The sequence below is a fragment of the Osmia bicornis genome, chromosome 5 (genome assembly GCF_907164935.1).
Source record: "Osmia bicornis bicornis chromosome 5, iOsmBic2.1, whole genome shotgun sequence".
Taxonomy (NCBI): domain Eukaryota; kingdom Metazoa; phylum Arthropoda; class Insecta; order Hymenoptera; family Megachilidae; genus Osmia; species Osmia bicornis.
Window position 1 is genome coordinate 1,777,660 of NC_060220.1, and position 18,413 is coordinate 1,796,072.

Below are 18,413 nucleotides of genomic sequence, written 5' to 3' on the forward strand. Positions count from 1 at the left end.
TTTTAAAAGTGATGGATTAAACACGGCCGGCCCTGAGATTTCGGGGGTCCAAGGCGAGCTCCGAAAAATGGCCCCTACAGATAAAAAAAATTAGCTCAGATAAAATTGATTGTATAACTAATTTAAATTAATATTCAAGTAAACATTACTCTTCTTGCATTCTTAGGCGCAAAATCGTCTTATGGGGACCAAAAGGTCCTTAACGAAGGAAATCGAGGGTGTCAAGGGCGCGCTCCAAATTCACCCATCATTAGTCTATCTCGAGACAACGTCGAGTAGATTATTTCCATTTCCGGAACCAAAGTGGCCATCAGTGTCGTTCTCGTGGCACAGATATCGAAGGGATTCGATGATTGAATTCAGCCAACCGATAGGACTGGAAAGCGTAGCTATTGGGAAATGATCGCAATGCGACTTCCGGTACGCTTTGATAATCTTCGACGCCTTTCACGGGATGCTCGTGCATCGATAAACAAACCGAAAGTTTCCAGAGGATATATCCAACGACCAACGAGCTGGGATTAAATTAACGAATCGATTTCATTTGAAATTTCGCATCGTTGACAAATAAAAAAATATCTGTAACGTTTGAAAAGATTCATCTAACTATACTTGATAAAATTTGTTGAATCTATACGCTCCAGTTCCACGATCAATCTATATCAAGCCAATTAAAAGTTTATTTACTTTTCGTTTCTTTAACCCTTCTCTGTTGAAGGGTTAAAGATTTGAGAGATCATCTCAGATAGATTAAATCAGTAATTTGATCTCACGATCGTTGGGTCATACGATAATTAGTTAATTTCTGGAACGATCCTATTGTTGCTAGATTTTTGGCAAGAACAATGCAGTGTTAATCAGATGAGATGCAACGGGGCTGACGAACTCCATTGAACTTCGATCTCGAGAGTTTGTTGGCTCAATTTAACACTAAAGGAGCCAGAGAACTTGTCTGTTTTCCTTCTCGAAAGTGGTGTAGCGAACGGGGTATCCTTTGAAATCGTAGAGAGGAAATGTCGGAGGTAGAATAAAGGGAATGTTATTCTTGGCACTGTTCTTCCTCCAATGATTTAATCCCTTCAGCTTTGATGCCTCGCAATTCTTACTTGACCTTTCCTTCCACTTTCCTTCTTACTTTCTGCACCTGAAACCGTCGTCAACTTCGTAATCATAGCTCTTAATTTTAATAAATATTAAATGAGAACATATTTTCACTCAACCATAAACTTTCTTCAGGAAGAAAAAATATGTGGTCGTGGATTAAGAGAAAGAAGGTATGGCCAGGATCAAAGGTCACCTTGCTTTCTTCGTGTTTTTATTGAAAATACTTAAACGCTTAACTTACACGTATACCAACAGTACAGCAGCAGGTAATTAAGTTAAATAAACTTAGCCCTCTATCGTTTAAAGCGGCCTGGGCCGGGCCTACGTTTTCCGCTTCGAACCGAGCTGCCGCGACAACATTCGGCTACGTTTTCATAAACAGCCATGCCACGATCGATTTGCAGTCAATCATCTCTCATTAAATCGATTCGCTTCAACCTGCACAACGAGCGTATTAATTTCCGTAATTGACAGTCTCTCAACATGTTCATTGCCATGGTAGAAACATAAATTACAAAACATATTAGAAGAAAATATATTAAAGAATATGTACAATTAATTTTTCATTTAGCCACTTTAATTGACTGCTATTTAAATTTTGTATTATTCTTTCTCTTTCCATGGCAATCAACGCTCATCTTCATCTTTTATATTCCACTAATTATACAATAATAAAACATGAAGGATTAATGAAATTACATTTGGTAGATCTCCAAGAAACTCACCCCTGCATCTCTCTAAAAAATCATACAATTACTCTGCAAACTCTCATCACCGTTGTCTATATTCATCCTGGAAACTCTGATAGCCTTCCGTTCTATAAATAAGAAATCACTCGGTTACGAAGGTGGCGAACAACGAGGCCCGTTCAGTCACGCGTCCATTCAAGCCGCGTTTTCGAATCGAACGAGGAATCTCGATCAAGTTGAACTTCATCTCAGACGAACTTCTCTACTGGGCCTGGTCATCACGCACCGACCTCTGTAACAAATTTCCGTCATGTGCGAGACCTTGGTGGTCGTCGAGGTTCTCAGGATTTTTCCAAGGATGGTCTCTGTCGAATTATTGGTCGACGGAGTGGTCCTTGGAGGAGTGGTCGTAGGTAGATCCGTCGAATACTCGGATGACGAACTGGTGACGTTTTCCTGGCTTGTAGTAACCTTCTCCGCGGTCGTTGCGTTCTCCAGATCGATGTTAGTCGTCGGTTCTGTGCTCTCCGCTTTGCCATTTACGTCCACGTTTCTCGTCGTCTGCTGCTCTTCGTCGAAAGTCGAACGAGCGGTCGTTTTATCCTCGACGTCCTTCGTCGTTGTCCTTTCCTGACTTTCAACGAACTCGTTGTCGAACGGAGTCTGAAGAGTCGTGGATTCTTCTGGCCTTTCAGCCTCGGCGATAGTAGTTTCCTCTTCCGCGCTCTTCATCGTGTCGAAGATAGCCTGCACGTAATCGGAGAGCGTCTTCACGCTGTTGTCTCCCTCCTGTTTGGTAACCAATCCAGGAATCGAAGCGGATTTGCCGCCAGTTTTTCGTTCGTACTTCCAACCGGACGCTTGAGGATGGTCGAGGGAGGAAGGATACCTCACCTCGCTCCACTTTGCTCGATGATTCTTCGGATGATCATCGTTCTCCTCGTTCGATTCTTCATTTTCTACCGAGCTCTCTTTCTCTACTTTGTTTAATTTTTCATCGCGAGCTGCCTCGTTGGAGCTTAATTTGTTAACGTCGTTCTCCTTCATCGCGTCCGCGATCGATCCGAGGTTCAAGGACACTCGAACGCTTTTATCCCTCCAGTTATCCTTCTTCTTTTTCGGCTCGTCGCTGGTTTCCACGGTATCGCTCGACTCGGTGAATCGAGAGACAAAGTCCTCGTACGAGGATTGTGTAATTGTGGTATCTTCGGGCTCGTTTGTCGTTGGTAGAGTGGTAATCTGTTCCTCCGTTGTGGTTTCTTCGGTATCGTCAGGAATACTCATCGGAGTTGTTATTGCTGGAGGCATGGTCCACGCAGCTTCTGGTACCTCGGTGGACGTAGACTTCACCGGATCGTTGTTCTTCAGGCTCTCGAAATTTTGTTGATCGAATTTATCTGAATTCGACGAGGCTGAATGCTTAGATTCACGGACGGAATTGTATTTGTATTGATCTCTGAATATGCCGTTCAGAGCTGAATTGAAATGCTGAGACTCGGCTGTGACGAAGTCGTCCACGGCTGGTCTGACCCGTACGCGAACCCTTCTTCTTCGTGTACCCTGAAATGAAATATCTTTCATTGTATATCTACAAGATGCTCGAAACTTTCGTTGATTAAAATCTTCGAAACTTTCAGAATTGTTTAATTATCAAGTTATTCCGCGCGGTGTACCTTTTTAACGACACCGCCATCGCCGATCCTCTTCTGACTTTTCTCGAAATCAATATCGCCACGTTGCTCCGTGGAACTTTCCACCCTGTCCATCAACCAGGACTGCGGATCCCTCTTCAATTCTGTTTCTCTCATTATAGTGCTGGGAGTCTCAGTCGTTGTATCGCTAGCGTTCATCCCTTCCGTGTGATCCTGCGTGTTCGTTTTCCTGCCGAATATCGTGGTGCCCATTAGCATCGACTCCTCTTCCTCCTCTGTCTCCTCGCTCTTCTTATCGTCCGAAGAAACCACAAGCGTGACGGACGACACTTCCGGCGCGGCGGTGATTATATCCGGAACGTTAGAATCTTTCGACGACTCGTGAAACCATTCACGATCATTTTTCGCCTCTCCGTGTACACGGTTCACTGCGAAACTCGGCTGGAACGAGGTCCTAGTCAATTTCGTGGACCACTGACTCTCGGCGCCATAAATATCCGCCGTCGTCGCACGAGAATCTTCCGAGATCGTCTTTGCTCCAGTTGCTTGACTGTATCTTCGTGGTAGCTCGCTGGCTAATTGTGTTTGATCATATTCCTCGCGTTGCACCGGTTGGGATGGGTAGTTGCCAAAATTCAGGACGAACTCGGCAGGATACTGAAATGAAAATAATTTTTATATGAACAGGGCCCTGAGATTTTGGGGGTCCGAGGCAAGGCCTGAAACAAAATTTATAAAATTAACATTGAAGCTTGTAGAACTAATCTAGATAAATATTCAAGTAAACATTGCTCTTCTTGCATTCTTAGATGCAAAATTGTCTTATGGGGGCCGTGGATCTTGAGGGGCCATAAAAGGATACTCACATTCTCACTGGATGTTTCATAAAACTGTTGACTCTCTGAATTCCTCACTGGAGGGAACTGTGCACCGCCATCATAATTATCATCGTACAGATTTTGCTGCTGTGCTTGTTCAGTACTCGTGGATTGAGGACGTATTCGAGGGTAATTTTCGTCCAATGGTAGCTCGTTATGTGCTTCCAACACCGATTCGGTAGTGGTACTGCTGCTGGACACGCGTTTTCTTCCGGGTCGTCGAACTCTACTCCTTATTCTGCTCTGTTTGGACTCGTCGGTTCTGGGCTTTGGTCTCTCTGTATATACACTGTCATCGGGCAGCAGCGTGGCAACAGGTACTCTTTCGGTGCTTGCGATGGTTTCTATGGTCGTGGTCGGCGGTGGTAGGGTCGTGGCTTTTCCTGGTAAACGACGATTCGGCGCTGATTGATATTTTTGCCGAGTTTTCAGTAACTGTGTCTGCGGAGGATTCAATTCCACTGCGGTTTCGTCATTGGGTAACAGCGATTGGTGTGGCGCCTGTAGAAGATGCTAAAAATGCGGATAAAATATTTTAAATATTTCCGTTATAGATTTAAATAAATTTGATCTACGGAGAGGTACATAACCATTTTGATGGTACTTTTGAGATAGCGTCGAACGACTCACCTCTGAAAGCTGGGGCCGGAACGTAACAGGTGCCTGAAATCTGTTATCCACCGGATGTATCGGTCGGAAACTCGGTGGCCTGATAAATCCGTAATCAATGTCCTCTTCCGTTGGGCGTACAGTGGTGGTGGTGGTAGTGGTGGTTGTGGTAGTCGTAGGCGGCAGAGGGGTCGTGGTGGCGACCTGCTTCTGCTGCTGAGCGACGTGGATCTTGATGTACTCGTTGCCATCGGTTTCAACTTGTGACCCATGATTTTGGGTACGCGATCTGGATCTACCTCGCTGTCGACTCGGAGACGTTCGAGTGGATTCTTGATTGACCACGTTGAAACGAACGTATTCATCTTGGGAGCCTCTGTTTCGGGTTTGAACCGAGGACTCGTGGTGCACGCGAGAGCCCACGCGTCCTCGAACTCGTTGACGGATTATCACGGGGGTAGTACTCGTCGTGGTAGCCTCTGTTGTGATCTGTAATCAAAATTAATAAAAATTTATTTTTTCTTTTGTACTTAACATCAAGCGATTAACTCACATCAGAGATCGGAGCCTCCGTAGAGGAAACAGAGAGCTCGTAATCCTCTTGTTTGTTCTCTGGCAGTAGAATGAATACCGGGTTGTCGGGTTCAGCGGCGCCGGGTTGAATCTTTTCGCTCTCCAAACGGTGTAAATTATTCTGTCCATTCGAACCGTACTCCGCTTGCGTCTGTGGTACGTTCACCTCGTAGACCGACGAATATCGTTGCTCTTCCTGGGCACCGAGCCGTGGACTCGCAGTGGTTGCCAACTCGATGTCACTGTTCTCTGCTTTCCCATCTAATTGATAGTCCTTCGGTCGCTGGACAATTTCCTGCTCGAACGTGTCTCTACTTTGCGTCTGATAATTGAATCCGTTTACCGGAGCCGTTTCGAGGCCACTCTGTTCTAAAGCAGGCTGATCGTACCCTCCGCGGTAACGTGGATCCTGTTGAAGGTTCTGAGGATAATTCTGACTCCTCGAATAATCCTCGGAGATCAATGGCGATGCTTGATTCGCTTGCAGGGAGGGGTAGTTCTCGGTGGTGCTGATCGCGTTGGATGGATAGTTTTCCGGGGTGTTCGAGGATAAATCAGCTTGACGAAGATTGGAATCCGGAGCTGTCGGTTGGAGGAAAGCGTTTGACGTTGCAGGAGGAGCAGAGTCGCCGTGGGGGACGTTTTCGTATGATTGTTGAACGTTCTGATTTTGAAGAACCTGTTAGGAAGAATAAGAACAAATGATTATATTCTCTATTTTCATAATTGGAGTAGGATACTTACCTCAGCCTGTTGACTCGCTTTATCTCGACCCCTGTGTTTCTGTGTTCTGCTGATCGGCCTTCTCTGCTCCGTGCTGTACCTCACTGTAGTTTCTGGTATTCTGGATTTAGTAGCCTCGTAAGTAGCAGATTCACGGTAGTCTTCCGTGGTGGTGGTGAATCTGGACCTGGATCTGTTATAAGGTCTTCGACTTCTGTCCACGTTCGTTCTCGTAGACGGTGTCTGAGTCGTTGTCCTTGGTCTCGTAGAAGCAACTCTGCTCCTGTAGATAAGAAACTATTTATATTAATCGAAACTCTTAATATTATACTTCCTTCAGAAAACCTATGAAACGCACCTTTGTCTACTACGTGGCCTGTAAGTAGTCGTGGGAGTACGTTGAGTAGTAGTAGTGGTAGTAGTGCTAGTGGTTGTCGTGGTAGCCGGTGCGTTAGCCTGAAGTTTAGCCTCGTTCTTATCCAACAGAGAATTGACTAAACCGGGCAGATGCGGAGAAATCGCGGGCAATTCAGCGGGCAAATTGTACTGGGTGGGTCCTATCGGACCTCTGACATCGTTGATATCACCAGAAGCGATTTCACCGTCGAAACTGTGACCCAGACCGGTCGTAGACTGAGAATTGTATCGATTGAATTGCCCAGCGGTATTGTATCTCTGTGTCTCTCTTTGTTGAGCGAGTTCCTGATTGATTAGAGCCAACTGAGCAGCTATATCTTGAGCTTTAGTCGAAGGATCCTGAGTAGGAATTGATTCGTCCTTGATCCTCGGTGTAGTGGAATAGGAAAGCTCCTCCTGTTGACTCACCGAGGTCTCCACTCTGGTATTTATCAGAGGGTTGTCAGTGGTTCTAACGTTATCCTCGTAATAATTGTGCTTTCTCGTCGTAGGCCTCTGATCGTCGTAGTAGGATGTGGTGATCAGAGAGGCTGGCTTGCTGTCGCTATAGTACTGCCTAAACCTGAATCTGGATCCAGAGTATCCGGTCGGCGGGGCTGACGAGTACGTCTGTTCGTACTTAGGGGTGCTCGAGTGTTCCTGAGAGTAGCCAATGGTGGTTTGGGGCTCGTACAGAGGAGTCGTCGAGTCGGAACCGCTATTCAGGCCATCCAGATAAGAGTTAGGTTCTATCAACGGGGTTGGACTCGGATTCGGGTTATCGCTGTCCTTTGGATCACTATTGTCCAGGGTGTTCACGACGACCGAACCGATGTGAGGCGCCGGGAAAGGAATCTTGGAGTATCCTGGTGGAGGATCGAAACTGAGAGGCGCCACGAAGAAAGGCAATTTGTCCACCTTCCTCTCTACTCTGTTGTGATCGATGGAGGACAGATAAGGAAGGTCGAACTTGGCGTATCCCGTGGGAGGGTCGAGATTTGTTGGACCGACGAAAACCTGAGGTGTATCTGGACCGACGGTGTCCAGAACAGCGATCGTCTTTGCGTCTTTCAATAACTTCAATACGTCTGATACTTTCACGTTAGCTGTCTTCGAGCTGTGGCTTCCCATGTACACTGACAAAGGTGGTTGGTTAGGTGAGGGTGCAGGGGTAGTGGTGCTCTCCCGATAGTTCTGTTGATCCTGATGGTGAGGCCTTTGACGAGTCCTTCCTCTGATCCTGCTTTTCACTGGTTTCGACGTTTCAGTTAGGTGCTGTCGATGAAACTGTTGTTGTTGATCCTTGATCAGAGGGAGAGCTTGCGCCGGAGGTTCCTGATTCTCGTTTCTCAAACGACTAACTCTCGCTTCCTCTTCTCGTTGCTTCTCCAACAGCTGTTGCTGTTTCAGAGCCCGCTGCATCTCCTGTTCCTTCTTCCTTTCCAAGGCAGCTAATCTCTCGACTTCTCTTTGTCTAGCTGCTTCTTCAGCCTCTCTTTGTCTGGCTGCTTCTTCGATCTCTCTTTGTCTGGCTGCCTCTTCAGCTTCTCTTCGTCTAGCTGCCTCCTCAGCCTCTCTTCGCCTAGCTGCTTCTTCGGCTCTTCTCTTCTCCTCCTTCGCTCTAATCTCGGCTAATCTTCTTTGCTCCAGCTCCTCCAATCGCTGCTTCTCTCTGGCCTCGCGGATTCTTTCCAGTTCCCTTTGCTTCTCTATTTCCTCCAGCTCTTTCCTCTTCTTCTCCGCCTCCCGCTGTCTCTGCAACTCTTGCTCTCTTCGCATCGTTTCTTCCTGAAGACGAGCATTCCTTTCGAGCTCCCTTTGCTCCTCGTTCAATCTAGCAATCTCCTTCAATCTTTCTTCGTCGAAGAACTGCGCTTTTTCCTCGATTTGTATTTGCTGCAACAATTGGCGAGTGAAGGCGTCCTGGTCGGGCGCGATGGCGCTGGTATCGACACCTTGATTGTCGCGGTGGTGTTGCTGCTGTTGACGGTGCGGGTACTGCTTTCTTCCTCGTCCTCTTTTCGGCTGACCTCGTTGCGCCAAAGTATCAGCCGGCACGTACACCAGCTGTACCTAAGGGGAACAAAATGGTTTATAGAAAGGATAATACTAACGGTAAAGTAAATCATTTTTTTTTATCAACATCACTGAAATTAATCACCTCTTCTTCTTCATCTTGAGCATTCACACCTTGAGGTAGCGTTTCTCCCAGGTGTTTCGCTCCTTGCCTCTGATTCTCATCTATTTGCCCGACGTTTCCAAGGTTCTGACCTTGCGGCAACAGCTGACCGCTTTTGAATTCTTGACCGGACAAATTGAGAAATTCCTGAGGAAGATCTTGCTTCGACGGAGTGGGAGGAGGTCGGGGTCGTTGCTGGAAGAAGTTCTGCGCTGGAAACACCGGTGGCAACGCTTCGGAAGCAGGAAGGGGCGGCACTAAATCCCCGGAAGCCACGTCTGGTAACGTTTGCGAGTTCGTTAATCCACTCTGGCGAAGCTGCTTGTCCTCTTCTTGGCTACTAAATCCGCTGGGTAGGAATGTCTGAGACTGAGAAAATAAAAATTTTTGTCAGTTCAAGAATATCAGAATTTCAAAGAATCATCTTGTATCACGAGATATCAAGAATCTTCACCTGTAGAAGTTGCTGCTGTGCTTTCAATTGTTGCTGCAACAGCAGCAGTTTCTGGATGCTCTCTTGCGTCTTCTGCAGCTGCAGAAGTTGTTCCTGGTACTGTTGCTGAAGCGGGGGTGGCAGAGATAACTGTGGTACTTGTGGCACTTGAGCACTACCGCTTGCCAGCAGTCCGGTTGGATTATTTTGCTCTATCTGGGTCTGCGTGGCCCTGGGATTTGCCAGTGGGATCCATTCGCTGTTCGACACCTGTCTCGACCATCGTTCACCTTCGATCGTGCCAAATTCAATCGACAGGATCAAGCAGATCGGTACTGCGAACGATAGACACCTCTGCACGATCTGAAATTAAAGAAGAAAAATAATTTGTTAATTATTTTGTGAAGCTGATGGTACGAAGAGGTGCTTTTGTGTAAGCAGGATACTCTACTTTAAGGAAGTACCCTGCTGTAAGGTGATATCCTAGTGTAAAGAAATACCCTACTTAGAGAAGGTATCTTATTACAAGATTGGAAAGAAGAAAGTTTCTGCAATTGTTTAATAAAAGAATATTAAACTACAGCCTAAATATATATTTATAATCACGGAAAGGAATTAACGGACGATTTTCTGCTCGAAAGGAAAGCTAGCGAAGAAGAATTCCAACCGCAATTCTTCACCGAAAGATGGACAGAAGAAATTCAAGCGTTCGTGACAGCCAGTTACCCACGATTCAATTGCCGTAGCTATTAATGAAGCCGGTGGTTTCATGGAACGATGAAACCGCGACAGTCAGAGCATATTAATGATAAAGAGATTGAAAAAAAAAGTACACCTCGATTCTCCTGACTTTTAATTCCGCAGAGAAATTCTTTTTATCTTCAAAAGAATGAGGACTCGTGAAATTTCTGAACATTTTATACCTGTAGCGTTTTATAAAAAATTGTAGGTGAATTTTTAATTTCGAAGAAATCGACGTTTCATATAAATAACGAATACTTCGAAGTTTCTAGTAATTACAGATTACACGGAGCGTGTAACTTAGTCGCATTAAAGTTAAGGAGTGAATGTAGTCGTCCTTCTAACTACGAGCACGAAAACGCAGAAGGTACGGCCAGATTCTACGTCATACGCGTTCACCATCTCAAAACCATTCTCTATCGCAGTATAAAACGTGTCCAGTTTAAATGAAAATTAAAATATTATTTTTCACATCGTTATATAGATAACATTTGAAATAAACTTTTTCTTACATGAATATTTTTCGAGGTTTCGAGGCCACTTTTGTAATTTTACCATAATTAAGTTTGTAGCGACAATTATAGGTGTAATTACCCTCGATCTTACAATTCCAGTAATATTTTTGATATCCACCGTTTTCTCAACATTACTTTCCAATTACTTCCATTATTAAGCTCTTTCATAAAAAATATTTTCAGTGAGATTACTGATTTCGATCTGCTAATTGACTGTTGCTAATTATTCGCACGTCAAAATAATTTAAAGAATGTTATCATTATCGTTGGTATTGCGTGTGCTCGAATGCAAGAGCCACGAGATATCTGGAGTGCAACCGTGGCTAACGAACTGTGAACAGCTTGAAACGATGATTTCTAATAAATACCAGCACCTCTTCTTCAGATTCTTTCACGAGATCCGATATGAATATTTTTTTGCATATTCTCGAAACTTTTTCTAAACGATCCAGTTTATCTACGGATGAATAAGAACAAATAGGTATATTCAAACTTATACAACAGAATTGAGAACGATATGCAACTCAGTTATCTTAATTAATCCATGAATTTTCAAAATTTCCTTTAAAGAATCATCGAATCGAATTCAAATCCAAAACGATGCCGTACTACTGACATCATTCCGATTATATTACGGACAGTAAGCAATCCACGCGGATTTTCATAGCGGAAGATCGCGTGTAGGACACGGCTCATGGTTTTTCTGCTTTCTTCGTTGTTCTCCCCATAAGAAGCAACCCATCGACTGTGAAATCATCGCGTACACCTGTGAACTACATACACAGGTGGAATACTGGATTCACAATCGGTCGGGTTGCGTCACAATGTTGCGCGATACGTGATCCATCACGATTTCCTGATCAAAATTTCGGTCAGCGTGCATCGACGTCGTAGAATCCAACGATGCAGTCGGAATTACGTAAACGAGCCTTCAACCATTCCAGACACCGAGGCTCCTTTTATCTAATAGCTACTGAAACATTCTCTTCGATCCTTGCTACATTGACTCCGGAGTTTTCGCGAAGAAGATCAATCGGTCGACCGCGCCTTCGCAGAAGTTTGCTTCTTCTCTCGAGGAGAGAAAGGTGTCTCGACCTGGTTTCCGCCTGTGTCCGACATCCGTTCGCGGACCAATTGATTATAATCGGTCGCGTTAAAGCGTTCAGTGTTAACACCTTCGCATTTTTCCCTACAAAATTTAGATATCAAAATTTAATAAAGCAAGCACTACTTGAGATAATAAATTTTTGCTATATTTACCTATAATAATTCATCGACCTCTCTGTAATAAAAAGTTAACAGCTTAATTTATATTCTCAAGATCCCAGAACCGGGTACGATTTTCAGAGAAAGTTCAACCATTCGGTGGGATAGCGCATCGAGGAAAAAGAATCAGGAGAACGCCCAAACGTCGTCTCCGAAGAAGAATCGTTAACAGCTTTCTTCGATAGTGAAAGGGAGAGGAGTTTTTAGAGAGGGATCGATTTCTCGTCAGAGGGATCCGAAAGCGTACCACCTATTCTTCACAAGAGAAAGAGAGTAAGAAGTGGGCGGTACGAGGTATGTAGATCGTGAAAAGTTCATTGGAAACTCGTTAGAAATTGGTACTTGACATCCCCGGGGATTGACGTTTTTCTGCGATTGGTCGAGTATTATCTTTTCTAAATTAGCTGGTAATTACAATTAAAAGGAGGCGCTTGGTTAATGACCGATAAAAGCACCGCGTTGTTAGAAAATGATATCTGAAACATTTGAATTTGGTATTAGTGAAAATAAAGTTCCATTTCTTTCTTTCAATTCTGGCATGGCACCGCTATCAATGCGCTGCAATTAGTTTCACGATTATGTAACTTTACGTAAGTTTCTGTACTTTATATAACTTCGTTGTATTTGCTCGCTCTTTATAGGGGTAGAGATTTGTTTGATCGACAAAACCGATTAAATTACAAGGTGTAACGACTACCTGTCTAACGAGTGATAAAGCTTACTATACTCTAAGCAGGATATCACCTATTGCTAAGTATTCAATCTTCTACACTCTATACCAAGGGTGAATATAACTATCCATCGTTAACAATAAGCGTGCAACCTACTATGCTGGTATGAAAGTCACAATGACCAACTAGTCGACTTGATGATCGTTTTTATCTGTGTCGACTAAGGTGTCCGCACCTTCTCGACTGCCTCCAGCTTTTTGTCTTTAGTTTCTCGAGAGGAATCATTCGCGAAGAAGTAGCTCGACGTGTCTCACGAAAACTCGTTCCTCCGCGTTCGAATACCGCCGAAAGCCATGTCACTGTTTACATCTGAATGGAGCCGGCTCGAGAAAGAGAAGGGTGCTTCGCTAACGATGGGAAAAGAACCGTCAAGAAACTCGAGGCAAGGTGGACGTCTTTGAAAAGAAGAAAAAGAAGAATTATACAGAGACAGAAAGAGTTTACATTTTCTGCTGACGATCCTCGTATACTCCAAAAGTTTCAATTTATATTTTGGAAAATTATTAAACGCTGCAGGGAAAGATAACTTGATATGCCAGGTTCAGAGTTCAGTCAGAGCTTTCTCTGGCTGTGTAACAGGTTCTTGTAAAAGTATCCTACTTTTATCGTGTTTCAAAGTTCATCCAAGTGTTTTGGTGTTAACCAGAAGAAGAAACATATTTAGTTCAAATGCAAATACAGACTAATTGAGAAACTAACATAGATGGAAAATATTATGAAGCTTACTTATTATAATCAAGCTAATTTGATATTACGTTAAGAAGACGAAACAATGAGAAAGAATCTTACATTGCAAAGATTAGATTCATTTGATGGAGATCTATGAATCTTTAGAAACAATTTCATCATTTAATATAATAGTTAAAGAAATGTTTATGTTAAGATAAACATCATAGACTAAAGTAAGAAGAAATTGCAATTATTTTTGCAAATAACAGATTCGAAAGTAAATTACTGCTTGGAAAACAATGTATCCTTCCCATCGCACGATCCTATCAGTTATGTCATAATAAGCTCATCCATTATACCTCTGTAATTACGCAATCCTATAACTTCCAATATCACGAGATGGAGTACGAAATGATTTATTCTGATATTTCGCATCGGTAGTAAAAGAAAAATTTCCTCTCTCACGTCCGAATCTGAAACGAGCCCAATTCTTGCCTCCTTTTCGGATGTATCGTCCGTTCTACTTAGCCTGTTTAATGACAGAACTTTCTTCGTACGATCTCTCGCCTCCGCGTATACTTTCGCCTTCGAACTTTTTCGACACCAGCTGGACCACTTCTGATCTTACGCCCTCGATCTCAAAATATCTGTCGAATTAATCTAGATCGAAACAATTTTGAACTTCAACTATTCCAACATTCATCGGATCCTCGACCAAGTATCACTGCTAATCCCTCGAACTAGGTCTTGGCTGCGGAGCAGACCACAGAAACCAACTGTATCGATATCCAATCACACGGAAATCCCGAATACCGTGGCTCAACGAATGTTTACCAAAGATCTATAAAAGAGTAAGAAGTTTCTTATCCCACGGTATAATGCGCGATTCTTTTCAAGAACGTCAACTCGCAGGCCAGAAAGCGTTTTTCAAACGCATTCCAACCAGGCGAAAGGGTAACGAATTGCACCGAAACAGGGATTTCTTTCAACGAATACTTTTAGGGTCAACTAGGGCGGTATCGTTTGCACAATCGCTCATCGTAGACTCGGACAATTTGGTTTCGTTGCGCCAACCATCGACCGTTTAAATCCAAGTGTAATTGAACGACTTTCTAAGGTCCAACAATATGGATATTGTAATAAGAACCGTAGCGTTGCGCAACGCGTGTAATTACCACGAATTCATCGGTAAAACTTTCAACAAAGGAGCCGCCACGTGAAAACTGAAAAGGGATTCCTGCGGTTCCGCTTATCGCGAATCTTCATTGTCTATTAAGTCTGTTGCGCGCGGCCAACGATAGATTTCTATCTTCTTATTTTTCCTTCTTACGGCTCGTCTTTCCGTTTGCCACGGCCAATCGCAGAATAAGTGTTCCAAAAGAGGCAAAAGTTATCGGTGAATTTTCCAAGAACAGGAGAAAAGAGAGAAAGAAGAAGAGGAATACGTTCGGCGACCTCTTGAATCGCGGCATAAGGAGCGAAGCTGTTCACACACTGACCCCCATTTCCTACCCGCGGGGCGAATAGCAGAGCATCCAGCTTCGATTTTGCCTATTACTCGATCTCCTATCTCGACACTGCCTTTTTCTGCATCCACGTTTACAAGGAAACTTGATTTCTTCGAATAGAACAACATTTCTTCTTGTTTCTGAAAGAGATTAGATTAGCGTTCATTGAACGATGCTGAATGAAGGAATTTGAAGTAGATACTAAGAAATTCGATCAAAATGTAGGACTCGATTTTAATTCACCATCAGTTCCGCTAAACTTTTCCGATTAACATAGGAGGATTAGCGAAATAAAAAGGAATGTTGCTTTCCACAGTTTCGTTCCCTTATTCGATGCACGCGTGGGCGTTAGTCAACGCACGATTCACTATTAAAGTTTCCCGATGGAAAGCGTACAAAACCTGAATCGAAGAGCATCCGGGAAATCGAGAGACCAACAAATTACCAGAGGAAAAAACAATTGAAATTCATGGTACCCAGCCTTTGGTTCGGAGAAACGGACCAAGTCTGATTAAAAAATCATACCAAAGAACCATACCATTACTCACTCCTCGCCCTGAATTCAATTGTGAGAGAATATACCTACTATATAACTTTGAGGATCTCCCTAAGGCTCTCCCTTAATAGAAACTACCTGTCTTTTAAAAAACTCATGTTTTATATTTTTATAATAAAAATATCTATTTATCTATCTAAGATCTTCCAACTCAGTGCTGTTCAAAGTCTCACTCACCATGGTGCAGGGTATATCCGGTACCAGTGTAATGTTCAACCAATTCCCGCGTCTCTCCTTTCCAACTTCCGGTGAAAAAAGAAAAACCTCCGGACTCGGCTACGTTTCGCGCTTTACTGTTCTCTATTGCACTTTCTCACAACGCACCACCATCGAGCCATGCCCCTTTGCTCTCCTCTCTCTACGTCAGAAATCTTTTTTTCAATCTCTCCTATGCTATTCTTCCCTCGATAAGGAACTGGCAAGCTTCTCCGAGAGGATCTCGTAGAGAGAACGCACCGGTTAATCACGATTCGATCTCGATAGATCTGCAATACGCGCACACGGGCATAGGATCGCAAACAGTTTGAAGGGGCTCGGCCGGAATGGACAGACTATATAGATATCCCCTCCAGATGTCGAGGAGGCTCGGTGCGAAGGAACACCGACGGACCGTGATCCAGGAGAAAGCCTCTCCTTCGATTGGCCCCTTAGCGAACCGGTATGTGTCCAAGACAATTCCAGATATCTTTTTCCAGCTGATTCTCTCCATCAAGCACGGGTACACCTCTCTTTGTCTTGCTGGTGTTTGTTGTCCTGAAAGTAACACATTTTCGTTAGAGAAATTCAGAGCATCGTTGAGAGAAGAGACCCTCTCGGATTCCTGTAACCGAGAGTGATCCGATTCTCTCTTCCATTGATTAGAACAGAAACTGAGACTTGGAGCTCTGTTAGCTTTGACTGGTTGCCATTCTATGAAATCTGCTGTTCATTTTATGGAAGCATCAGGTGTTTGGTCTTCACTTAGGGTCAAATTAACTTCAGCGACGTCATAGTCATGTTTCGGTCTTTCTAGAAAATAACATTTTCCCAGAAGTTGTTTACTGGCTCACCTTTGCGCAACACCAGACCTGTCCGGATTTGCAGAAGTTGAACACGTTTCGCGTACAACAAAGTTTCGTTTCACGAAGCGAGCTGAACGCGAAGCATCGATCAAACGATACTAATTCACCCTTTAGCTACCGTTTGCTTTGAGAACTGTCTACTGTGCGCGACAGAATAATCTAGAGTCGACGATTAATATTACTTACTTTGGAAAATATTCTTGGTTCTCTTCTCTTGCCGTATTGATAAATAGTAATACACTTTCAGAAATAAATAATGGTCCTCCTTTTTATCTGCAACATGTAAGAAATATTAGTGTTTATATTTTTTCTAATTTATATGAAACTACAATACATAGGAAAAATGATGTTTTGCAAGGAACGGGCTTCCGATTTCTATCGGTTGCATGTCGATCAGGAAGACGCGTGCAGCGTTCGTAATAGACATTAATTTGTCAATTCCAACGCGATGGAAAGCAAAGAACCGTGGGTGACGTGGTGAAAGTGTCCACGCACTGTTAAATTCGGTTAATTAAATATACACCGAATCGCGAGGAGAAAATACGAGGAACTTATATTATTGAAAGTCAGCTAAATCCTCGACAAGGAATATTATTTCTAATGTATTTTTATTTCAGAATGAAAGATTAACGTGCTTGACTGGACGTAAGGTCAAGTTGACTTTAAAAGTAGAAAGTACCGTGGAAAAGGAACATTTTCAACATCGTTAATCGTTCGAGCAACGTTTACATCGTATAATTAGAAATTAATAAAATGTTCGCTGTAAAAGTGTTTCCATTACCAGCGCTCGATACCATCCAGTTACAGTCGCACCACTTTTAATAGTTTTCTTTTATGCTCTAGAAGTTTGACCAACGTTTTCTACGTTTCATCTGAATTTTTCCTGCTTGGTATTTAATAGAATCGTGTTTGCCATATTATTGGCACTTTTCCCTTGTGTGCAAATCTACAACACTATAGGAAAATTCTACTTAACTAATAAAAAATTGATAAGTACAATAGTATACCCACATTCCATTTCTTCTGCTAGATCGTACAGACATCGTCACGGGCTGCTGAACGAATTTCAACCTCGGACTCGGTATAGGAGGTACGTGTTAGCCCGAACAAAATCAGCCCGGACAGCATCAAACGAAGTGAGAGGCGGTTGTAGTGTACGTTGCTCGGTTATGCAAGTTCTCAAAGGAATCGTGGGTCAGTCACTCGGTCGGCACATATGTAGATCCACAAGTATCTAAAAACAAACCATACTGTCATTCCAACATTCAAACATACATTACTCTACATTTTAGATTAGGAAAGAAACATATAAAACGTAATACAGTACACGTGTATATGCGTTATAATTTCCTGACAGGAAGTTACAACCGTTGCACGACACCTTTATCGAACGCAGTCTCGATAACTACTCTCTATATTATACTGAATTTAATGAATATCGATAGAGAAATTATATAACGGTATAATATTACTAGTTAAGCTATTACTATTACGGTTACAGTTTTGCTTCGCGACCGATATTAAATGATTGTAAATGTAACTATACAGGGAATCGTACAATTGTAAAAGAACGATTATAATGATATGAAATTTTGCAGGTGATCCAGAAAATGCTTTGGAGCGTGTATCGGACGCATAACAGAGGAATTCCTCTAGCGTTACGTCGACGTGGATAGAGCGTAAGAAATCGAATGGCAATCAGTCGTTGTGGAACGACGACAAAAAAGTGAATTGAACGGTGATCGAGCCAGGCGCTCTATTGTCAGGAAATGCATTGGCGTAGCCGCACTTTACTATAGACGCCATTATCGGTTTTTCTTACTCTATATCACGCTGTGAAGGGAAGTGGCTTTCCCTGCCCTTGTTTCAAAACTGTCATATCCCTCGCTTTATTGCCTTTTTCGAGTAATAACGTTGGATTCATTATGTCATTATTAATACGTTTCTTCTGCAAATAAAACTGGATTATTATTCTTCGTACTGAAGCAGAACTCTAAAGATTCTAATCTTCCATCTTCCAATTAAAAAACAATTACCTATACAGTAAAAGGGTCAAATGCATTTCTTACTCTATTATTACCATGGAATAATTTCCTCCAAGTAATTTCATTCGATGAAAAGAATTACTAG

The 18,413-nt window shown here is 43.1% G+C and overlaps 1 protein-coding gene across 1 annotated transcript; it reads right to left on the minus strand.

The window, feature by feature from the left end:
• Positions 1 to 1,833: 1,833 nt before the first annotated feature.
• LOC114871004 (mucin-5AC-like) lies at positions 1,834 to 18,410 on the minus strand. The gene is made up of 15 exons (XM_029176364.2): positions 18,320 to 18,410; positions 18,106 to 18,231; positions 17,295 to 17,517; positions 17,065 to 17,237; positions 16,470 to 16,556; positions 15,400 to 15,975; positions 9,258 to 9,599; positions 8,786 to 9,172; positions 6,587 to 8,697; positions 6,250 to 6,511; positions 5,486 to 6,184; positions 4,954 to 5,421; positions 4,312 to 4,836; positions 3,467 to 4,102; positions 1,834 to 3,353 (listed from the first exon to the last, which is right to left on the minus strand). The coding sequence occupies exons 6-15, from the start codon at positions 15,400 to 15,402 to the stop codon at positions 2,037 to 2,039; spliced, it is 6,750 nt and encodes a 2,249-aa protein (XP_029032197.2). The 5' UTR covers positions 15,403 to 15,975; positions 16,470 to 16,556; positions 17,065 to 17,237; positions 17,295 to 17,517; positions 18,106 to 18,231; positions 18,320 to 18,410; the 3' UTR covers positions 1,834 to 2,036.
• Between the last annotated feature and the right edge of the window lie 3 nt (positions 18,411 to 18,413).